This window comes from Pseudophryne corroboree, chromosome 9 (assembly GCF_028390025.1).
Source record: "Pseudophryne corroboree isolate aPseCor3 chromosome 9, aPseCor3.hap2, whole genome shotgun sequence".
Taxonomy (NCBI): domain Eukaryota; kingdom Metazoa; phylum Chordata; class Amphibia; order Anura; family Myobatrachidae; genus Pseudophryne; species Pseudophryne corroboree.
The window spans coordinates 397,145,970-397,170,923 of NC_086452.1; the positions used below are offsets into that span (position 1 = coordinate 397,145,970).

Below are 24,954 nucleotides of genomic sequence, written 5' to 3' on the forward strand. Positions count from 1 at the left end.
TTTAACAATCTTGAGCCATGGATATACTTAAAATCTGGATCGTTTGAGAACATCTGGTATAGTGGTTTTCAATGGATTATAATTCTTATTAACCAGTATGAAGAGAAATAAGGTTCTGTAATTTTACTGAACACTTCTAGGAAAATACAAAGTAGGGTTTATTTTTAGTTTGGCTTTTTTTTTTCTTTTTCTTTTTTTCTTTCTTTACCCTTTTGATCATCTTTTTAGCAGAGGTTCTTTTTATGACCATTAATGGATCTGTATATCAGTAACAAACTGCAAGGTTAGCTGCCAAATTCTTTTTGTATGAAGTCGGAGTAAGCGGCCAGCATTAGTTACAAAGTGTGTCTGGAAGATAACGCAGAACGTTCTTGTGTTAAATTCAGATCATCTGTAAATGGCACATTCCACTCATCTGCCAGTAATTGAAGTATATGTTTATACCTTTATATACTTTTCTTTTTTCTTCCTGTACCAGAGTGTATGTTTGTGTCTGCCTTCGTTTGTACGTGTCTTAGAATGCCCAGTGCAATAGCTGGTGTGCCCGGTAACGTCGGGTTTATCAGTAGTTATATTTTGGACAGTTTACTGTTGCTGTATCTGTGCAGCAGTGGCCAGGTTTCTGCCCAGCCTGTGAATGGGTGGGCTCTGGTCTGGCTTTAAATAAGGGCATGGAATGTGCTCAAGTTTTGTGTGCGAGTAGATCACTTTCTCTGAACTCCGCTCACCAGCATCTGTTCTCTCTGACAGACAAACTTATAGATGATGAGCATCTGACCAAAGGAGAGCAGGAAAGCCAGCATCTGAAAGGTACAGTAAGTGTCTCTTATGTGTCTGGGGGACGAGATGTGCGTATTGGGATAGAAAGTTATTGTTCATTATACTGCCATTGTTCTCTAACGTTGTGTAGCATGGGTCCTAGCTGACAGTGTAAATGAATATTCTCTCTAATTTAGTAATATACTGTAAGTATAGACTACATGATATGTGTGTATCTTGTTTGACCAACAATAATCATTTGTCTGCACTGTGCAGATGTTGGGGTCTTTATTCTGTATAATGTATATTATTGCAATAACTGCTTAACTCTTTAAAGTGTGCTAAAGATCTATATTGTAATTCTTACAACCTTTAATCGTGACTTTATTCACACTATACTCAGACGTTTGTTGATATACCACTTCAGTCTCAGGACTGTGGAAAGAACACACACACACAGGGAGAACATACAAACTCCACATAGATATCTCTCTGTTTAGGGTCAAACCCACAGTGCTACTGCTTTGCGGCAGCACTGCCGACCACTGTGCTACCGTGCCAAGGCAGCTTTCTAAGTTACCTGTTTGTGGTAGGAGCTCCGTTTTGGATTTTCAGCCCTAGTCTCATTGCATACTAAGCACATTATTAAACCAGTCCAATAACAGCCACGACTGTTGTGAGCAGTATTTGTCTGCCAGCAGTGTTGTGTACTGTGTACTCTTGTCAACTGGCGAGCATCATAAGTCGCATCACATAATGTCTATTTCACACATGCGTGCTATTCGCTCTTGCTATCACTCATATAGTAATAGAACTGTGTACAGTTAAGGTTAGACAAAAGTTTGTAATGAGGTGGAAATTCCCCAGGCCCCCCCAACTCTACACCATCAGAAAATTCCGGCTGCGGTCTAACGCTATCTTAACACAAGGCATTCTATTTTGAGCAGGTTCCCTGTGTTGGATAGATTATAGGTGAGAACTGATACGCCACCCCCTGTCCTTGCTGAGGTTGGCCAGCACACAAAGGGTGACTCTGCTCGGAAGGGATACAGTGTGGGTGTTTGAGTTGCCCCTTTTTGTATCTTGTTCCTCCTTAACTCCACTCATTCCAAAGGGTTTGTGGCACAGTGCCTCAGTCCTTACATGGTACTGCAGGATACACTTGTACGCTGAGCTGATAAGTGCCAGAGATGGGGGAGATTTGTAAACCATTGTTTCCTGCCTTATCACTTCTATGCTTTAGAGCAGGGGTGGGTAACCTCCGGCTGTGGGCCGTATAAGGCCCGCAAAGCCGTTTGTTCCAGCCCACCCACTGCTGTATGTCAGCGAGACACGCCGCCCCTCAGTCCAGCTGCGGCGTGTCTCCGCTGTCAGGGCAGGGAGGAGAGCGCAGCTATGTCCGGCGGCAGCGGCGGGTACGATCTCAAACCAGCCGCCGGTTTGTGAGCCGATCAGGAGCCACCGCTGCCGAATCCACGAGCTCTGATCGGCTCACGAACCAGCGGATAGTTTGAGGAACTAGACGACTATGCCTGACATAGCTGCGCTCTCCTCCTGCCCTGACCCCTGACACGCCGCACCGGATGGAGCTCCCCTCCCCTGACACAGCAGCAGCAGCTGTGAGCAGCACAGTGGGGTGGGGTTGCTTTTGTGTATCGGGCACTGTGGTGGCATTTGTGTATCTGGTACTGCACTGGCATATGTGTATCACGTCCCATTTTAATTGGCTACACTGATTTTTTTTTTTGGCGCGCGCACCCAGTACCACTAAGGGGCATAATTACGGGGGCAGGCTAGTTTTTAAGTTGAAAATTTTTGTATGACCCTTGGTAGTAAAAAGGTTCCCCACCCCTGCTTTAGAGGTTCTGACCCTGATTTAATTATGGGTTACCCTTTGCCTCTTTACTCGTTGGGAATGCTGAGACTTATAGTTCCACAGCAGCTCCGATTCCACAAATTGCAGCTTTAAAAAATTACCTGCCTGTACCCCTCTGTAACATAACTTTCAGCAGCAGGTAAGTTATTGGAGCTTTAAACCTTTCTGTGAAGGACAGTGGTGTGCACAGATTCCTATATTATACTGCACTGCCACAGAGGCCACTGTGAGAGTTGTGGGGAGATGCATCAAATCCTGGAGAGAGATAAAGTGTAGAAGTTGCCCATACTGTGCCAACCAATCGGCTACTGTCCTCTTACAGGCTGTTCTAAAAAAAAAAATGACAGAAGCTTATTAGTAGCTATGAGCATCTTCTACACTTTATCTCTCTCCAAGATTTGATATATCTTCCCCTTAATCTATAAGATGATAGCGCTGGCAGTAAAAATATTAGAAGTACAGTAGCATCTAGATTTTGATGCAGTGAGCCACGTCTTTGTGTTACATGGATGCAGCTGTGCTAATACTATTTGGTAGAAATACTTCATTTTAGGTTTGCCGTCTCATTAAATACAATTGGTTTTCATTCTGCCGCCTTTCCTGTTTCCTTTTGCGCGCACAATGAAGGCAGGGTTGGCTGTGCTGCCCTGTTTATGAACGCTTGACCGCTTGGAATAGGATAGCCACATACTCTGCCAACAGGGTACACACAAACCACTGTTGCCTTGTAGTGTGACAAAAGACGTCTCTGTAAGGTTCCTGCGTTTGTGATGAGCCAAAGCCTGTGATGGCTGGTTACTTTGGGGGGTTCCTGACTATAGACAGACAGTTAAAAGATAGACAGTCACTATATGGTCGACGGTCAAAAGTCAGACACAAAAAAAAAAGTGTTTTTTGTTTTTCTGTGTTTCTCTGACGTCCTAGTGGATGCTGGGACTCCGTAAGGACCATGGGGAATAGCGGCTCCGCAGGAGACAGGGCACAAGAATAAAAGCTTTAGGATCAGGTGGTGTGCACTGGCTCCTCCCCCTATGACCCTCCTCCAAGCCTCAGTTAGATTTTTGTGCCCGAACGAGAAGGGTGCAGGCTAGGTGGCTCTCCTGAGCTGCTTAGAATAAAAGTTTAATTTAGGTTTTTTTATTTTCAGTGAGTCCTGCTGGCAACAGGCTCACTGCATCGTGGGACTAAGGGGAGAAGAAGCGAACTCACCTGCGTGCAGAGTGGATTGGGCTTCTTAGGCTACTGGACATTAGCTCCAGAGGGACGATCACAGGTACAGCCTGGATGGGTCACCGGAGCCGCGCCGCCGTCCCCCTTACAGAGCCAGAAGAGACGAAGAGGTCCGGTGAAATCGGCGGCAGAAGACAATCCTGTCTTCAGACTAAGTTAGCGCACAGCACCGCAGCTGTGCGCCATTGCTCTCAGCACACTTCACACTCCGGTCACTGAGGGTGCAGGGCGCTTGGGGGGGGAGCGCCCTGAGACGCAATATAAATGATAATACCTTAGGTGGCAAAAGAATACATCACATATAGCTCCTGGGCTATATGGATGTATTTTAACCCCTGCCATTTTTACACAAAAAAGCGGGAGATAGGCTCCGCCCCTTCACGACGTCCTTATCTCCTCAGCACACAAGCGCCATTTTCCCTCACAGTTCCGCTGGAAGGAAGGCTCCCTGACTCTCCCCTGCAGTCCTGCTTCAGAATCAGGGTAAAAAAGAGAAAGGGGGGCACTATTGGCAGCAAATGACAATATAAACAGCAGCTATAAGGGAATAACACTTATATAAGGTTATCCCTGTATATATATATAGCGCTGGGTGTGTGCTGGCAGACTCTCCCTCTGTCTCTCCAAAGGGCTCGTGGGGTCCTGTCCTCTATCAGAGCATTCCCGGTGTGTGTGCTGTGTGTCGGTACGTGTGTGTCGACATGTATGAGGAGGAAAATGATGTGGAGGCGGAGCAATTGCCTGCGTTAGTGATGTCACCCCCTAGGGAGTCGACACCTGACTGGATGATCGTGTTCAAACAATTAAGTGATAATGTCAACACTTTGCAAAAAACTGTTGACGACATGAGACAGCCGGCAAATCAATTAGTGCCTGTCCAGGCGTCTCAGACACCGTCAGGGGCCCTAAAACGCCCGTTACCTCAGTGGGTCGACACAGACCCAGACACAGATACGGAGTCTAGTGTCGACGGTGATGAGTCGAACGTAATGTCCAGTAGGGCCACACGTTACATGATCACGGCAATGAAGGAAGCATTGCACATTTCTGACACTACAAATACCACTAAGAAGGGTATTATGTGGGGGGTGAAAAAACTACCAATAGTTTTTCCTGAGTCAGATGAATTGAATGAGGTATGTGATAAAGCGTGGGTTTCTCCCGACAAAAAACTGCTAATTTCTAATAAATTATTGGCACTATATCCTTTCCCATCAGAGGTTAGGACACGTTGGGAAACACCCCCTAGGGTAGATAAGGCGCTCACACGTTTATCTAAACAAGTAGCGTTACCGTCTCCTGATACGGCCACCCTCAAAGAACCAGCTGATAGAAGGCTGGAAAATATCCTAAAAAGTATGTACACACATACTGGTGTTATACTGCGACCAGCAATCGCTTCAGCCTGGATGTGCAGTGCTGGAGTCGCGTGGTCGGATTCCCTGACTGAAAATATTGATACCCTGGATAGGGACAATATATTGTTAACTATAGAGCATTTGAAGGATGCATTACTATATATGCGTGATGCACAGAGGGATATTTGCACCCTGGCATCAAGAGTAAGTGCTATGTCCATCTCTGCCAGAAGAACGTTATGGACGCGTCAGTGGTCAGGGGATGCGGATTCAAAACGACATATGGAAGTATTGCCATATAAAGGGGAGGAGTTATTTGGGGCTGGTCTTTCGGACCTGGTGGCCACGGCAACGGCTGGAAAGTCCACCTTCTTACCCCAGGTCACTTCACATCAACAGAAAAAGACACCGTCTTTTCAAACTCAGTCCTTTCGTTCCCATAAATACAAGCGAGCAAAAGGCCATTCCTTTCTGCCCCGGGGCAGAGGAAGGGGAAAAAGACTGCACCATGCAGCCGCTTCCCAGGATCAGAAGCCTTCCCCTGCTTCTGCCAAGTCTTCAGCATGACGCTGGGGCTTTACAAGCAGACTCAGGCTTGGTGGGGGCCCGTCTCAAGAATTTCAACGCGCAGTGGGCTCACTCGCAAGTGGATCCCTGGATTCTACAGGTAGTATCGCAGGGGTACAAACTGGAATTCGAGGCGTTTCCCCCTCGCCGGTTCCTGAAGTCTGCTCTGCCAAAGTCTCCCTCCGACAGGGAGGCAGTTCTGGAAGCCATTCACAAGCTGTATTCCCAGCAGGTGATAATCAAGGTACCCCTCCTACAACAAGGAAAGGGGTATTATTCCACGCTGTTTGTGGTACCGAAGCCGGACGGCTCGGTGAGACCAATTTTAAATCTGAAATCCTTGAACACTTACATAAAAAGGTTCAAATTCAAGATGGAATCACTCAGAGCGGTGATAGCGAACCTGGAAGAAGGGGACTATATGGTGTCTCTGGACATCAAAGATGCTTATCTCCACGTCCCAATCTACCCTTCTCACCAAGGGTATCTCAGGTTTGTAGTACAAGACTGTCATTATCAGTTTCAGACGCTGCCGTTTGGGTTGTCCACGGCACCTCAGGTCTTTACCAAGGTAATGGCCGAAATGATGATTCTTCTTCGAAGAAAAGGCGTATTAATTATCCCTTACTTGGACGATCTCCTGATAAGGGCAAGGTCCAGGGAACAGTTAGAAGTCGGAGTAGCACTATCTCAGATAGTGTTACGTCAGCACGGGTGGATCCTAAATATTCCAAAATCGCAGCTGATTCCAACGACACGTCTTCTGTTCCTAGGAATGATTCTGGACACAGTCCAGAAGAAGGTTTTTCTCCCGGAGGAGAAGGCCAAGGAGTTATCCGAGCTAGTCAGGAACCTCCTAAAACCAGCCCAGGTGTCAGTGCATCAGTGCACGAGGGTCCTGGGAAAAATGGTGGCTTCTTACGAAGCAATTCCATTCGGAAGATTCCATGCAAGAACGTTTCAGTGGGATCTACTGGACAAATGGTCCGGTTCGCATCTTCAGATGCAGCAGCGGATAACCCTGTCACCAAAGACAAGGGTGTCTCTCCTGTGGTGGTTGCAGAGTGCTCATCTTCTAGAGGGCCGCAGATTCGGCATTCAGGATTGGATCCTGGTGACCACGGATGCAAGCCTGAGAGGCTGGGGAGCAGTCACACAGGGAAAAAACTTCCAGGGCTTGTGGTCAAGCATGGAAACATCTCTTCATATAAACATTCTGGAACTACGGGCCATTTACAATGCCCTAAGTCAAGCGAAACCCCTGCTTCAGGGTCAGGCGGTATTGATCCAATCGGACAACATCACGTCAGTTGCCCACGTAAACAGACAGGGCGGCACGAGAAGCAGGAGGGCAATGGCAGAGGCTGCAAGGATTCTTCGCTGGGCGGAAAATCATGTGATAGCTCTGTCAGCAGTGTTCATTCCGGGAGTGGACAACTGGGAAGCAGACTTCCTCAGCAGACACGACCTTCACCCAGGAGAGTGGGGACTTCACCCAGAAGTCTTCCACCTGATTGTAAACCGTTGGGAAAAACCAAAGGTGGACATGATGGCGTCACGTCTAAACAAAAAATTAGACAGATATTGCGCCAGGTCAAGGGACCCTCAGGCAATAGCGGTGGACGCTCTGGTGACACCGTGGGTGTACCAGTCAGTGTATGTGTTCCCTCCTCTGCCTCTCATACCAAAAGTACTGAGAATCATAAGAAGGAGAGGAGTAAGAACGATACTCGTGGTTCCGGATTGGCCAAGAAGGACTTGGTACCCGGAACTTCAGGAGATGCTCACGGAAGACCCGTGGCCTCTACCTCTAAGAAAGGACCTGCTCCAGCAGGGGCCTTGTCTGTTCCAAGACTTACCGCGGCTGCGTTTGACGGCATGGCGGTTGAACGCCGGATCCTGAAGGAAAAAGGCATTCCAGATGAAGTCATCCCTACCCTGGTCAAAGCCAGGAAGGATGTAACCGCAAAACATTATCACCGCATTTGGCGAAAATATGTTGCGTGGTGTGAGGCCAAGAAGGCCCCTACAGAGGAATTTCAACTGGGTCGTTTCCTCCATTTCCTGCAAACAGGACTGTCTATGGGCCTAAAATTAGGGTCCATTAAGGTTCAAATTTCGGCCCTGTCGATTTTCTTCCAGAAAGAACTGGCTTCAGTACCTGAAGTTCAGACATTTGTAAAAGGGGTACTGCATATACAACCTCCTTTTGTGCCTCCAGTGGCACCTTGGGATCTCAATGTTGTTTTGAGGTTCCTTAAGTCACATTGGTTTGAACCACTCACCACTGTGGACTTAAAATATCTCACATGGAAGGTGACGATGCTGTTAGCCCTGGCTTCAGCCAGGCGTGTGTCAGAATTGGCGGCTTTATCATATACTGTAAAAGCCCTTACTTAATTTTTCATTCTGACAGGGCAGAATTGAGGACTCGTCCTCAATTTCTCCCTAAGGTGGTTTCTGCTTTTCACATGAACCAACCTATTGTGGTGCCTGCGGCTACTAGGGACTTGGAGGACTCCAAGTTACTTGACGTTGTCAGGGCCCTGAAAATATATGTTTCCAGGACGGCTGGAGTCAGAAAGTCTGACTCGCTGTTTATCCTGTATGCACCCAACAAGCTGGGTGCTCCTGCTTCTAAGCAGACTATTGCTCGTTGGATTTGTAGTACAATTCAACTTGCACATTCTGTGGCAGGCCTGCCACAGCCTAAATCGGTAAAAGCCCATTCCACAAGGAAAGTGGGCTCATCTTGGGCGGCTGCCCGAGGGGTCTCGGCTTTACAACTTTGCCGAGCAGCTACTTGGTCAGGGGCAAACACGTTTGCTAAATTCTACAAATTTGATACCCTGGCTGAGGAGGACCTGGAGTTCTCTCATTCGGTGCTGCAGAGTCATCCGCACTCTCCCGCCCGTTTGGGAGCTTTGGTATAATCCCCATGGTCCTTACGGAGTCCCAACATCCACTAGGACGTCAGAGAAAATAAGATTTTACTTACCGATAAATCTATTTCTCATAGTCCGTAGTGGATGCTGGGCGCCCATCCCAAGTGTGGATTGTCTGCAATACTTGTACATAGTTATTGTTAACAAAATCGGGTTATTGTTGTTGTGAGCCATCTTTTCAGAGGCTCCTTCGTTGTTATCATACTGTTAACTGGGTTCAGATCACGAGTTGTACGGTGTGATTGGTGTGGCTGGTATGAGTCTTACCCGGGATTCAATATCCTTCCTTATTATGTACGCTCGTCCGGGCACAGTATCCTAACTGAGGCTTGGAGGAGGGTCATAGGGGGAGGAGCCAGTGCACACCACCTGATCCTAAAGCTTTTATTCTTGTGCCCTGTCTCCTGCGGAGCCGCTATTCCCCATGGTCCTTACGGAGTCCCAGCATCCACTACGGACTATGAGAAATAGATTTATCGGTAAGTAAAATCTTATTTTTTTACAACTTTTGCCTCAATTACTATCCATGTCACAAACTATTACCTTTTAGTAAAGTTGTAGTGAGCGGAGCGAGACACCGAGCCCGAAGCATGGCGAGCGTAGCGAGGGGACGAATTTCACTAAATTTGGGTTAAAAATGTTTAAAAACACAAAATATCAAAACAATTATTCTTTTTTTTTTTTGTCTGACTTTTGACCCTGTCTGTTGACTGTCGACCATATAGTGTCTAACTAATGACTGTCTATCTTTTAACTGTCTATGAGCTATACCACACCCGCTTTATGTGCACTGTAGTGTAGCATTAGGTGATATAAGACACTATTTGATTAGGATGCTTCAAGGCTATCCGTGATAATTCCACAGTACACGGCAGGTCGGAGATCACAGTGCACGGTGTGGGAGATCCTCCCTTGCTTGTTACTTGTATATGATTTACAATCAGGGTGCAGTCTCATGCCTTCGGTTATAATAACAGTGCTGTGCTTGTTATCACTATGTCTCTCTCAGACTGTACAGAGTTCCAGGGTTAACACCAGTTTTATTTATATGCCATAGTGTATAGTAACCTGTACAGACCTCTAAAGCCGTGTTATGTGTATAATATCATGGGCTCGCTGTGTGTTACTCATCTCTGTCTAATCACTACCTATTCAAGTGTCCTGTATTATACTGAGATCTAAACTGTCCATACGCACAAGCCATAACTAGGTTTTAACGGGGTTATGTCATAGATTTGTGAGGAAAATCGAAAATATGGGTAATTGATTGCTTTATCAGTAATGTATATATTTGATTAAGTAGATAAATGGTAACATAGGGGACATGTATGTGTGGAGGAGGGGGTGGTATTCTTAGTAACTATTCACATGGTTGTCATTCATCAAGTGTTAGAAGATAAAGTAATCTGGTTGCTAAGGACTACAGTTTCCTTAATTAGCTGCAAATGTTTAGGCTAAGGTATTAAAATGGAAAAGTTTTTGCTGTGGGAGTTTACGGAGCTTAAAATCAGTCAGGAATCTGTCAATAAGCCTATTTATTTATCTGTAGTCTGGTAACTAAGATTTCTTGTCATCTGATAACAGTGGGGTAAGGTTAACCAGGGCAGAGGGAGGGGGGGGGGGGGGGGATAATTACTTGAGTGTAATTATTGTGAAGGTTGCATAGCATCCAGTTAGCATCAGACACTAATTGGTCTTGCATTACTTTACTGTATGTATTTAAAGTACAGTTTGACTTAGTGTACAGTATATGCATCGGTCACATAGTAAAGTATCTTTTATTTCTGTGCTGCCACAAGGTATCCGCAGTATGTGAAGTGGATAACAGTATAGTGGAACATTACAACATAAGATAACAAAACAGTACAACCAAATGCAGGGTGGAGTTTTGGGGTTAGTGAGGGGAAGGGAAGAGTGATGCATTAAGGCTAATGAAGCAAGTAATGAAAATTCAGGCAGGAGTAAAGAGTAAATAATTTTGCAGTTATCTTGTACCCAAAAAGTTGTTGGGAACTGGGAGACTGGAATGTAGGTGCACAGATACAGTGCTAAAGGTAGAGAACAGGGGAAGATGAGGGCTTACATTCTAAAGGGAGGGGCATACCCAGGAGTGTGAACTTGGAAGGAAGTAGGCGGAAGGTTAGAGGGGTAGAGTACTGAGGTATAAGGGTATCTGATAGGCTGTTATGAGGAGTTGAGTTTAAGGGCCCATTTTTATGAAGGAATGGAATTGATGGAAGGATAGAATAACAATTGGAAAGGTAGAGTCCATGGCAAAAGTGAATATTATAGACTTGTATAGGGATACAACTAGGGAAGGGTAGAGACTGGCCAAGGCTGGGACAAGGGCACTGAGGTTATGTTTTGTGAGTGTAGTTTTGGGAGGAGGGCATAGGGGAAGCAACAGACTAAAGCGGAGGAGGTGATAAGGTGAAAGAGGACTTGGTGGATTCAGATATGTCTCCGCCTTTGGAGAGGAAGTGAGGGAGCAAGGCAGCAATGTTATCTTGCAAGTGAGCGGACAGTACATGATCATCTCAGGAAAGTGAACTGGATGGAAGAGGTGGATCAAATGGAACTCAAAGGAAAAGAGGAAGGTTTCAGGTGGAAGATGCATTGGTGGGATAGGAGGACTCCTATGCCACCTCCTCGCCAGTTCCCAAGGTGGGGGGGGAGCCAAGTTTCTTTGAAAACAAGGAGCTTGAGGGAGTTGCCAATTTATGTGGTCATGGATGCGGACCAGTTTATTACATACTTAGAGTTTTAAGGGGTGCAGGAGGGGTAAATGGATTGGAATGTAGGAATATGGATGAGGTTGGCAATAATATGGGTATGTGGTACTGGGCTGAGGAGGATGAAGGGAGGCAGGATGAGGTGAGCACAAAGGTCTGTGCTAGGAGTGAAATAGATATGAGCACAAGGAAGTGAACGGATGAGTGTACTGGCAAAGGAAGAAGGCATTGAGGTATAGAGCGATGTATAACGGAGGGGTAAGGAGACTGTTAATGGTTCAGAGGATCAAATCAGAAAGATGAGCTAGGGCGATGATCAAACAAGTGAGGTGGCAAGGAATGGACCAGCGAAGGGAGGAAAGGGAATGAGGGGGAAAGAGAGTGGATGAGCCAGGTAGCTTCATGGTAGCAGAACAGAGGGGCGAGTGAGAGTTCAGATCAAACAATGGCCACAATAATATGAAATTAATTTATCCAACTTTTTTTTGTGTGTGACATCTGTAGGGAGTCCAGTGGACGTGAAAGATTCAGATTTATCAGACACACTCAGTCCCAGCAAGGAGAAGAGCAGTGACGACACTACAGGTATTTTGCCATATGCTAATGTAATAAACCCCACTTCTGGTGCATTTTGCGATAGTTGTATACTGTAGCTGTGTGATTTAGACACATAGATACATAGAATTTGACGACCGATAAAAAACACTTGGCCCATTTAGTCTGACCTTTTTTTTTTTTTTTACCGTATTTTTACCTCAAACCTTATTTGATCCTTATTTCCTTGTAAGGTTGTCCTTATGTCTATCCCGTGCATGTTTAAATTGCTCTACTGTCGTCGCCTCTACCACTTCTAACGGGAGGCAATTCCACTTGTCCACTACCCTTTCTGAAGTAATTTTTCCTCAAATTTCAACTGAACCTACCTCCCACCAGTTTCAGTGCATGCCCTCGTGTTCTAATACTTCTCTTCATTTGAAGAATGTTTCCCTCCTGGACATTGTTAAAACCCTTGATATATTTGAAAGTTCCTGTCATGTCCCCCCTTTCCCTTCTCTGCTACAAACTATACATATTGAGATTTTTTTTGTCTTTCTGGGTATGTTTTGTGATGTAGGTCATGCACCATTTTAGTTGCCCATCGTTGTACAGTCTCTAATGTATCAATGTCCTTCTGAAGATATGGCCTCCAGAATTGAACACAGTATTTTAGGTGATGTCGTACCAATGACCTATGAAGTGGCATTATTTCTTTCTGCTGCTGATTCCTCTCCCTATGCAACCAAGCATCTGAGTAGCCTTCCTCCATTGCTTTGTTACATTGCTTTCCTGCCTTTAAGTTACCTGAGATAGTGACTCCTAAATCCCTTTCCTCCTCAATAGTTTCCAGTATAGTGCCATTAATACTATATTTAGCCTTTGACCCAAGCACATGCAGGCTCAATCTAGCACCGGCGATAGCGATGATGAAACCGACTGCCCTTAAGTCGGAGAAACGCGTTAATTAGGGCTGGAGCTACAACTTTATGGTCCTGACCATCTCCACAATTGTTACTGGGCTGACTGTCGACCATCTCCGCCACCTACAGCCGCGTCTGCTTCCCCCCCCCCCCCCCCCCCCCCCCGGGACCTGCCAACGTCCGCTCATTACCACACCTGAGACCTGCCATCGTCTCCACACTGCTACTCCTGCATCGCCTGGCCTCCTGAGTGCTACAGGATACGGCTTTTTTCCATCATACTTGCGGTGCTGCAGACACCTGAGACCTGCCATCGTCTCCACACCGCTGCTCCCGCACTGCCTGGCCTCCTGATTGCTACAGGATACGGCTTCTGCTCATCATTAACATCTGCGGTGAGCTTCTAGTTGTTATGTGTGGGGGTTGAAAAGTGAAGCAGTACGTTGGCTTGGAGATATCAATATCAATCTCATTAATGGTGGCGTCTAATTTCCCTCTTAAAACACACCTTTTCCAGTACAACTTATACGGAGGCATTTTAATCCACGGTGGACTTTGTTCTCTAAACAGAGTTTGAAGTGAGACGTCTCTTCATTAATACTCTGTATTAGTTCCACTAATATTAATTGGATACTCCATGCTTCACTAAAGATGGGACATTCTTATTAATTACTAGGGATGGTCAGTCGATTATATGCTCCATAATCAGCTATTTTCTTGTTTATTGATTGTATGTATTTTTTAAACATTTTAATAAATTGTATTTATCTATTCAGCACCTTGCGCTCTCTTACATAGTTATAATTATATTATAAAATATATTTTTCAAACACTGCATGTAACATGGCAGGTAGGAGCTGACTGGCTGGTACTTTATCTCTCTCTGATGCAGATAAAACTTGAGTCTTTGCACTGCACGTGTTCACGAGACGACTAAAATGGATTGTTTGAAGGTTTTTATCGTTTCATCCACAGTACATGGCTACAACTTTGAAGATTTTTTTTTATTATTATGAAGCAAACAACAAATAGGACAAAATAACAGAAAACTTCAGCATGCATAACTATTCACTCCCTAAAGTCAGTACTTTGTAGAGCCACCTTTTGCGGCAATTACAGCTGCAAGTCGCTTTGGGGAAGTCTCTATGAGCTTGCCACATCTTGCCACTGGGATTTTTGCCCATTCATCAAGGCAAAACTGCTCCAGCTCCTTCATGTTGGATGGTTTCTGCCTGTGAACAGCAATCTTCAAGTCTGACCACAGATTCTCAATTGGATTGAGATCTGGTCTTTGACTAGGCCATTCCAACACATTTAAATGTTTCCACTTAAACCACTCGAGTGTTGCTTTAGCAGTATGCTTCAGGTCATTGTCCTGCTGGAAGGTGAACCTTCGTCCCAGTCTCAAATCACAGGCAAACGTTTAAAAAAGGGGAATTACCGCGCTGTTGCCGGGATTTAAGTGTTTGAGCTGCCCTGAATAAAAAGAACAATTTAAATAGATGCTAACATTATATTAAAACAAGGCGCTTGTAACAATGTGTATTCTATTTTGCAACAATTAAATGTTGCAATACTGTAGTGCAATACCTGTAAAAAAGAAAAGGATTAGTAATGTTTACAGCTCCTTTTATGTTTATTTTCAGTCCTGCCGGATTTTTCTATAATACCGGCTCCTTATCCCATTAAGATCTCTGTACTGGGTGTACCGCTGCTTGTTTCAGCTCCGTCTCCAATGTGCCGTGCTGTGCTGCGGCGGCTGTTCGGAATCCCGGCTTGTGAAGCGGAGGGGAGAGAGGTTGTTTCTTCTATGCTCTCTGTCTCCGGAGCTGAAACAAGCAGCGGTCACGAAGAAGAAACACTTCACCGCTTGGAGTAAAGATCTCATCCCACCACTGCTGAACACAAGGTGGATAGTATAGGGAAAGATAGGGTAACCATCACCCCTGACTTGTTTGGAGAGCTCCTTGGTCTTCGTGGTGTGATGCCGCTTGCTTAGTGGTGTTGCAGCCTCAGGGGCCTTTCAGAAAAGGTGTGTTTATACTGACAGATCATGTGACACTTAGATTGCACACAAGTTAACTTCATTTCACGAATTATGTGACTTCTGAAGGTAATTGGTTGCACCAGAACATTTGAGGGGATTCATAACAAAGGGGGTGAATATATATGCACATGCCAATTTTCACATTTTTTATTTCTAAAAATTATTTTTAAAATTTTTTTTTCTTATTTCATTTCACCAACTTAGACTATTTTGTGCATATCCATCACATAAAATTCAGATAAAAAATAAATAAATTACAGGTTGTAATGTAACAAAATAGGTTAAAAGCCAAGGGGGGTTAATTCTTTATGAAGGGACTGTAACTCAGTCACATCTCCACTTGCTGCTAAATAGGTGTAACTGGCTGTTTGCACTAATCTAAGCTTTAGTAAGAGCTGAATTACAGGCTAGTTGCAGAGTTGTGCAGAAGTGGAAACACACCTCTTCTTGTATAGATCTCTTGCCCCAAGGTCAGGACTGGTGCATGGTACGGTGAAGTTACATAGAAGCAAACAAGTCTGCATATGGGTGAATATTCGCAAATTGTTACATACACGTAATGTGGGTGTAATTATGGTAGAGTTGCATTTATCACTACGTTAGCCCCACAAGGGGCTTTTCCTTATATACAGAGTTTCTCCTCTTGGCGGCTTCTGTGTGAGTAATGCAGGCACATCTCACTGTGTACATACAGGCCAAAGAACAGTATTTGAGAGCCTTTCCCATGTTATTTTTAGACTATTTTATATATAAAGTAGTATCTCCCCTTTTATTGTACTCCTTTCCTATTTCTGTCATGCGTTTCTCTCCGTACCTGCCAGCTTCAGGGAGCTGTACAGTGTATTTGATGTTAATGAAGAGGATCCCACTAAAAGACAGGGTTGTCTGAGTTTTGTTTAAAGAAAGAAGAATTCGGCTGTTACTTTTCTGTTGTCCTCCCAATAGAACAAGTTACTGGTAGTGGCCTGGTCAGAACCTGATGAAGCATTTTTTACTTTTCTTGCATAATATTACTTTACTTTTTGGGGGCATGGCCTGGCACCATACCTGGTGACAGTCCACGCTGGCTGATAGAGGCTGCGGAGCCGGGACAGGCCTCCTGCTTCTCTGCGGGTTGCGGCCTATCATCCCCTTGGAAGCCGGGACCTGGATTACAGCCGCCTGCTAGAGAGACCGGATACCGCGATCGGACTCCGTGGCTGCTTGGGAGCATTAGGAGAGGAGTCTCGCCACCCTGGGACTGCCCATCCGCACTTACCTAGATGTGTACCGTGACACGCTGACAGACGGAAGGCTCCCAGTAAGCTGTATTGGGTTGCGGCGCTGAAGCCACCCGCTGCTGCCCCTCTTGATCCTCCTTCTCTCCTGTGGAGCTGAGACGCACTAAGCGCCTGTCACATCCCAGCATCTAGGCCTGTTCACACTACGGCCTCTGTTTACTTGGGTTGTACGGGTGCTGATTGCCTCCTTCTAAGGCTGCAGTGCAGCCTTTCCTATACAGCCAGGCTCTGAGGCGCCATGTCACTCCCGGCTATCCTGATGCTTAAACAAGCAGCTCCATAATCGCATTAATTTTTATATAATTCTTATTCACATATTCCCTCACTGTGATCTTTGTGTGCTACTACTATTATGCCCTGAGCTGGTGCTGGGTGACATCTACCGGCCGTGGTCACTATTCATTGGGGGCTCCTCAATACAGTCCGGGACTCTTACACCTGCGACACCTATTTTATATCAATATTGGGATCTATGCTTCTAAGTTTTTCACCCTCTGGAATTTGGAGATGCTGCTGGTCAGGTCTTTAATTTTCCCTGTGAATACCTATCTGTGATGTACATGTGAGATATACCTGGGTTACTGCGGGGCACTGGGTTCTACCTCATCTTCCTTCCCTCATCCTCAAATACATTATCACTCACTCCCATTAAACTACAGCTCTGTTTTCTCTGTATATTCATATTATGTTGCTCAGAACTGTTCTGGACATGGCTAATAAGAATCGTAAAGCTCCCCATGGAGATTCATCCTCCTCCTTCGGCCCTAAACGGGGCAAAAATGCGAATCAACAACCAGTTTCACCAGTAACTGTACAGGAATCTGGGTTCTCCCCGTCTAGATCCGATTCTACTATACCTGCTGATGCTGATCCATATGACTCATTAGTGCAAAGGATAGCGACCATGTTTCAAGTTGAGTTACGAGCGGCTGTACAAGAACTTAAAACAGAAATTTAAGGTTCAATTTCTGTTAAAACAGAAATTTAACAGAAAGAGATTCAAGGTTGATTCTTCCTCTTCCCTTCAGAAGCATCTCATACCACTTTTACATTCGCAGCTTCGGGTCATTCCCGGGTTTGTGTCCCGGTATATTTGCCGGGACACATTCCCGGGAATGACCCTTTTACATTCACGGCCCGACCCGGCATATTGCCGGGTCGGTGACGTCACCGCTGATGCTACCGGAGGCGGTTCTTGGAGATAATCTTCTCCAAGCACTGCATCCTCCTATGCAGAAAACGGGTGCCGGGTCGCCTTGACCTGTTATACCCGTTCACACTGCACAGCTTCTCAGGACGGTCCCTGTACCCATTCACACTCACAAAAATCCCGGGATGATGCGCGTTCACGTGCAATATCCCGGGATTTTTCTGCGAGTGTAAAAGGGGTATCAGAGGTTTATTCATGTGTTTGTCCTATGGATGGCTCATCCATTATAACAAGTCCAGGCTAATTCCTGCTCCACTGTGTTTGTCTTTGGACGACTTTCAACAAAACTCTAAACACCATTCAGAAGTTGAGATGCCTGGTCAGGGCTCAACTGACTCTCTAACCAATTTTGGTGCAGTTACCTAGGAGAGTATTAGAAAATGATGGTGCTTACTTTCAAGGCAGTCTGGTTTTCTTCAGTTTCAAGATAGGTCCTGAGAGACTTGTTAGCGAAATGGAACAAGTTTCATTACAACTTGTTCAACCAATTAGCTTTTTTCCTGTGAGGAAAGTCATTTCTTTAGTGGCCGAAGGACCATCTTTGCTGAGGTTGTACAATTTCAATTCAATACCATCTTCATGGGCTTTGGTCAGGACAGGAAACACAGCTTCCAATAAAGGCCCTAGGACTACGATCATTAACTGTCTCTGTTAATGAAAAACAGTATAGAACAACAGGGACCATGAATATGGGATTCTTCTATCTTTAGACTGGCCAGCAGAGCATTGTATATCAAAATTCTTAAAGTGGCACGTGGTCCAGCTTGGCTTCTACCATTTAAGAGGATATCCTATCTGGGACCATTCCTGCATACAAATTTATGGTCTGGCTATTTAAGCAATGCTGTTAAAGTAGGTCTTGCAGATTCTGTAATTTAAACTATGATCAGTCATGTAAACCTATTGACCAGAAATTACAGTATCATAGATACACCTATCCGTTGTGAAATAAATTTTTCCATTTCCACCATTAAACCTTTACAAGCTACTCCTCACCTTACAAAAAACTTAATTTGTTAAAGTTCAAGTCTCTGCTCTGTCAGTGTTCTTCCATATTTTCTTCTGACAGCTGTGTATGGATTTTACCGAAGTCTTGCCTACTTTGCATAAATCTTCTTTAGAACCCTTGCAGACTCCGAAGCTTACGTTTCTTTGCCATAAAATAGCTTACTTTGGCAGTTTCAGCTGCTGGAATTGAGGACTCTTTCCTATCGATCACTTTGTTATTTTTTCATGAAGGACATTTGTTTGAACAAATTCTTCCAACCTACAGTTGGCAGGGTATTCTGAGGTTTTCTACAGGAGAAACAACCTGATAAGTAAGTCATTTAGTGCCTTTTGAACGGTGGGGTACATATGTGGTCTCAGTAGAACAACTGTGCCTTGTTGCAACCTGGTCATTTGGCCATATCTTCACAAAGATGTATAGGTTGAGTGGTTTGTCATCCAGGAATTCTTCTTCAGGCAAAACTTTTGGCATTCTGTTATTTCACAGTGCTCCAACACTCAGGAAATGTATTGCTATATCCCCATTGTTCTGGGTCCCCCAATATTCTTTAGAGAACATGGAATTTTTACATTTTAAACTTTTTTTCTTAGCCCATCGGTGGATACTGGGCGTCAGCCCTGCGCTCTGGTTTTCTTTTACATGTTGTTCTTTCATATTATTCTTTTGGTCTTCTACCCTCGCACTATATTTTTAATTATGTGGCTCTGGGGCTCCATTCCTGCCATCATCTCAATCACCCAATATTGAGATGCTGGTAGTGATAGTCCCAAAGCAAAATAATAAAAAATGTTCCCTAGTGGCTTATGAGATACGGATTGAATGTAAGTACAAAAATCATATTTTTGTGTAACTTCTTTCTTTTTTTTTTTTTGTTTCTTATACAGACGGCCAAATGGATGAGCAAGAGCTGAATGAATCGCTTAACAAAGTCACTATATTAAAAGGTTAGCTTTCTGTTTCCTCTATTATGTTTCCCAGAGATGTTGCTTAGAATAATGACTGGTTGCGCACACATGCCCATAAGCAAGGCTGTGTTGGTGTTTTGTGCCAGCTCCCTTATTAAAATTGCACTTCCCCTTAATTTGGTTTCTCAGTTGTTTTTTTTGTTGCCAAAAAGGGAATGAATTTTCCCACGAACCTAATGCAAGATCAGCGCAAGTAGAGATCAGAAAAAGTAGCGTAGACTATCCTGAAATGTGTAGCTCTTCAATTAAAAATATCCTCACTTATGATGAGCTTGGTTATGTGTTCATCAGTGGTGCTCAGTGCAATTTTCAGTGGAGATCATCATATGAGAATAGGGTGTAGTAAATAAGCCTTGGGGTCATTTAAATCTGCTCTGCTGTAATAAATTGGGAAATGTATCATACCTTCTAAATAGTGAACAAGTTGCCTATAGCAACCAGCAGCTTCTACCATTTATCAAGTACATTCTACAGTATGATAGGTAGAAGCTCTTTGGTTACTATGGGCAACTTCTCTACTCTTCAGAAGGTTTAATAATTCTCCCCCAAAATTTGGTTCCAGAGGTGTGTAAGACCTCCCTCATGGCCATGTTGAGAGAGAGGAAGAAAGGTTATTTCTCTGACGTCCTAGTGGATGCTGGGGACTCCGTCAGGACCATGGGGATTAGCGGCTCCGCAGGAGACAGGGCACAAAAATAAAGCTTTAGGATCAGGTGGTGTGCACTGGCTCCTCCCCCTATGACCCTCCTCCAAGCCTCAGTTAGGTTTTTGTGCCCGTCCGAGCAGGGTGCAATCTAGGTGGCTCTCCTAAAGAGCTGCTTAGAAAAAGTTTTTAGGTTTTTTATTTTACAGTGAGTCCTGCTGGCAACAGGCTCACTGCAACGAGGGACTTAGGGGAGAAGAAGTGAACTCACCTGCGTGCAGGATGGATTGGCTTCTTAGGCTACTGGACACCATTAGCTCCAGAGGGATCGAACACAGGCCCAGCCATGGAGTCCGGTCCCGGAGCCGCGCCGCCGACCCCCTTGCAGATGCCGAAAAGTGAAGAGGTCCAGAAACCGGCGGCAGAAGACTTTTCAGTCTTCATGAGGTAGCGCACAGCACTGCAGCTGTGCGCCATTGTTGTCACACACTTCACACCAGCGGTCACGGAGAGTGCAGGGCGCTGCAGGGGGCGCCCTGGGCAGCAATGAGAATACCTTGTTCTGGCTAAAAAATACATCACATATAGCCCCTGGGGCTATATGGATGTATTTAACCCCTGCCAGGCCTCACAAACACCGGAGAAGAGCCCGCCGAAATAGGGGGCGGGGCCTATCTCCTCAGCACACAGCGCCATTTTCCTGCTCAGCTCCGCTGCGAGGAAGGCTCCCAGGACTCTCCCCTGCACTACACTACAGAAACAGGGTAAAACAGAGAGGGGGGGGCACTTTTTTGGCGTTTTTTGATATATTAAGCTGCTATAAGGGAGACAACACTTCTATAGGGTTGTTCCTATATATTTATAGCGCTTGGGTGTGTGCTGGCAAACTCTCCCTCTGTCTCCCCAAAGGGCTAGTGGGGTCCTGTCTTCGATAAGAGCATTCCCTGTGTGTCTGCTGTGTGTCGGTACGTGTGTGTCGACATGTATGAGGACGATGTTGGTGTGGAGGCGGAGCAATTGCCGGTAATGGTGATGTCACCCCCTAGGGAGTCGACACCGGAATGGATGGCTTTGTTTATGGAATTACGTGATAATGTCAGCACATTACAAAAATCAGTTGACGACATGAGACGGCCGGCAAACCAGTTAGTACCTGTACAGGTGTCTCAGACACCGTCAGGGGCTGTAAAACGCCCTTTACCTCAGTCGGTCGACACAGACCCAGACACGGACACCGAATCTAGTGTCGACGGTGAAGAAACAAACGTATTTTCCAGTAGGGCCACACGTTATATGATCACGGCAATGAAGGAGGCTTTGCATATCTCTGATACTGCATGTACCACAAAAAGGGGTATTATGTGGGGTCTGAAAAAACTACCTGTAGTTTTTCCTGAATCAGACGAATTGAATGAAGTGTGTGATGAAGCGTGGGTTAACCCCGATAGAAAACTGCTAATTTCAAAGAAGTTATTGGCATTATATCCTTTCCCGCCAGAGGTTAGGGCGCGCTGGGAAACACCCCCTAGGGTGGATAAGGCGCTCACACGCTTATCAAAACAAGTGGCGTTACCGTCTCCTGAAACGGCCGCCCTCAAGGATCCAGCGGATAGGAGGCTGGAAACTACCCTGAAAAGTATATACACTCATACTGGTGTTATACTGCGACCAGCCATCGCCTCTGCCTGGATGTGCAGTGCTGGGGTGGTTTGGTCGGATTCCCTGACTGAAAATATTGATACCCTAGATAGGGACAGTATTTTATTGACTTTAGAGCAATTAAAGGATGCTTTTCTTTATATGCGAGATGCTCAAAGGGATATTTGCACTCTGGCATCGAGAGTAAGTGCGATGTCCATATCTGCCAGAAGAAGTTTATGGACGCGACAATGGTCCGGTGATGCGGATTCCAAACGGCATATGGAAGTATTGCCGTATAAGGGGGAGGAATTATTTGGGGTCGGTCTATCGGATTTGGTGGCCACGGCAACAGCCGGGAAATCCACCTTTTTACCTCAGGTCCCCTCCCAACAGAAAAAGACACCGTCTTTTCAGCCGCAGTCCTTTCGTTCCTATAGGAACAAGCGGGCGAAAGGACAGTCATATTTGCCCAGAGGCAAAGGAAAGGGTAAGAGAGTGCACCAAGCAGCTTCTTCCCAGGAGCAGAAGCCCCCCCCCCCGGCTTCTGCAAAGCCCTCAGCATGACGTTGGGGCTTTACAAGCGGACTCAGGGGCGGCGGGGGGTCGACTCAAGAATCTCAGCGCACAGTGGGCTCACTCACAGGTGGACCCCTGGATCCTGCAGATAGTATCTCAGGGTTACAGGTTGGAATTCGAGAAGTCTCCCCCTCGCCGGTTCCTAAAGTCTGCTCTGCCAACGTCTCCCTCAGACAGGGCGACTGTTTTGGAAGCCATTCACAAGCTGTATTCTCAGCAGGTGATAGTCAAGGTACCCCTCCTACAACAGGGAAAGGGGTATTATTCCACACTATTTGTGGTACCGAAGCCGGACGGCTCGGTAAGACCTATTCTAAATCTGAAATCTTTGAACCTGTACATACAAAAATTCAAGTTCAAGATGGAGTCACTCAGAGCAGTGATAGCGAATCTGGAAGAAGGGGACTTTATGGTGTCCCTGGACATCAAGGATGCTTACCTGCATGTCCCAATTTGCCCTTCACATCAAGGGTACCTCAGGTTCGTGGTGCAAAACTGTCATTATCAGTTTCAGACGCTGCCGTTTGGATTGTCCACGGCACCTCGGGTCTTTACCAAGGTAATGGCCGAAATGATGTTTCTTCTGCAAAGAAAAGGCGTATTAATTATCCCTTACTTGGACGATCTCCTGATAAGGGCAAGGTCCAGGGAACAGCTGGGGGACGTAGTAGCACTAACCCAAGTAGTGATGCAACAGCACGGGTGGATTCTGAATTTTCCAAAATCTCAATTGACCCCGACGACACGTCTGCTGTTCCTGGGAATGATTCTGGACACGGTTCAGAAAAAGGTGTTTCTTCCGGAGGAGAAAGCCAGGGAGTTATCCGAACTTGTCAGGAACCTCCTAAAACCAGGGAAAGTGTCTGTGCATCAATGCACAAGAGTCCTGGGAAAGATGGTGGCTTCTTACGAAGCGATTCCATTCGGCAGATTCCACGCACGAACTTTTCAGTGGGATCTGCTGGACAAATGGTCCGGATCGCATCTGCAGATGCATCAGCGGATAACCTTATCGCCACGGACAAGGGTGTCTCTTCTGTGGTGGTTGCAGAGTGCTCATCTGTTAGAGGGCTGCAGATTCGGCATACAGGACTGGGTCCTGGTGACCACGGATGCCAGTCTGAGAGGCTGGGGAGCGGTCACACAGGGAAGAAACTTCCAGGGAGTATGGTCAAGCCTGGAGATGTCTCTTCACATAAATATACTGGAGCGAAGAGCGATTTACAATGCTCTTAGCCTGGCAAAACCCCTGCTTCAGGGTCAGCCGGTGTTGATCCAGTCGGACAACATCACGGCAGTCGCCCACGTAAACAGACAGGGCGGCACAAGAAGCAGGAGAGCAATGGCAGAAGCTGCAAGGATTCTTCGCTGGGCGGAAGATCATGTGATAGCACTGTCAGCAGTGTTCATTCCGGGAGTGGACAACTGGGAAGCAGACTTCCTCAGCAGACACGATCTACACCCGGGAGAGTGGGGATTTCATCCAGAAGTCTTCCACATGATTGTGAACCGTTGGGAAAAACCAAAGGTGGATATGATGGCGTCTCGCCTCAACAAAAAACTGGACAGGTATTGCGCCAGGTCAAGAGACCCTCAGGCAATAGCTGTGGACGCTCTGGTAACTCCGTGGGTGTTCCAGTCAGTGTATGTGTTTCCTCCTCTGCCTCTCATACCAAAAGTACTGAGAATTATACGGCAAAGGGGAGTAAGAACGATACTCGTGGCTCCGGATTGGCCAAGAAGAACTTGGTACCCGGAACTTCAGGAGATGCTCACGGAAGATCCGTGGCCTCTACCTCTAAGACGGGACCTGCTTCAGCAGGGACCGTGTCTATTCCAAGACTTACTGCGGCTGCGTTTGACGGCATGGCGGTTGAACGCCGAATTCTAAGGGAAAAAGGCATTCCGGAAGAGGTCATTCCTACACTGGTAAAAGCCAGGAAGGAGGTGGCTGCACAACATTATCACCGCATTTGGAGAAAATATGTTGCGTGGTGTGAGGCCAGGAAGGCCCCCACGGAGGAATTTCAATTGGGTCGATTCCTACATTTCCTGCAAACAGGATTGTCTATGGGCCTCAAATTGGGGTCCATTAAGGTTCAAATTTCGGCCCTGTCGATTTTCTTCCAGAAAGAATTGGCTTCAGTTCCTGAAGTCCAGACTTTTGTAAAAGGAGTACTACATATACAGCCCCCGGTTGTGCCCCCAGTGGCTCCGTGGGACCTTAATGTAGTTTTGGATTTTCTCAAATCCCATTGGTTTGAGCCACTCAAATCGGTGGATTTGAAATATCTTACATGGAAAGTAACCATGCTACTGGCCCTGGCTTCAGCCAGGAGAGTGTCAGAATTGGCGGCTTTATCGTATAAAAGCCCATATCTGATTTTCCATTCGGACAGGGCAGAACTGTGGACGCGTCCTCATTTTCTGCCTAAGGTGGTGTCAGCGTTTCACCTGAACCAGCCTATTGTGGTGCCTGCGGCTACTAGCGATTTGGAGGATTCCAAGTTGCTGGACGTTGTCAGGGCATTGAAAATATATATTTCAAGGACGGCTGGAGTCAGAAAATCTGACTCGCTGTTTATACTGTATGCACCCAACAAGCTGGGTGCTCCTGCTTCTAAGCAGACGATTGCTCGTTGGATTTGTAGCACAATTC

The 24,954-nt window shown here is 45.9% G+C and overlaps 1 protein-coding gene across 5 annotated transcripts in view; it reads left to right on the top strand.

The window, feature by feature from the left end:
- Window positions 1-24,954, top strand: part of SLMAP (sarcolemma associated protein) — a 266,543-nt gene that overhangs the window by 198,620 nt on the left and 42,969 nt on the right. For 3 of the 5 annotated variants that reach the window (XM_063940862.1, XM_063940864.1, XM_063940863.1), the window contains 3 exons: window positions 751-810; window positions 11,972-12,052; window positions 19,355-19,414. In XM_063940862.1, the coding sequence (XP_063796932.1) occupies window positions 751-810; window positions 11,972-12,052; window positions 19,355-19,414 (201 nt within the window). The remainder of the gene's footprint in view (window positions 1-750; window positions 811-11,971; window positions 12,053-19,354; window positions 19,415-24,954) is intronic. The other 2 variants (XM_063940865.1, XM_063940866.1) reach the window with 1 other exon arrangement.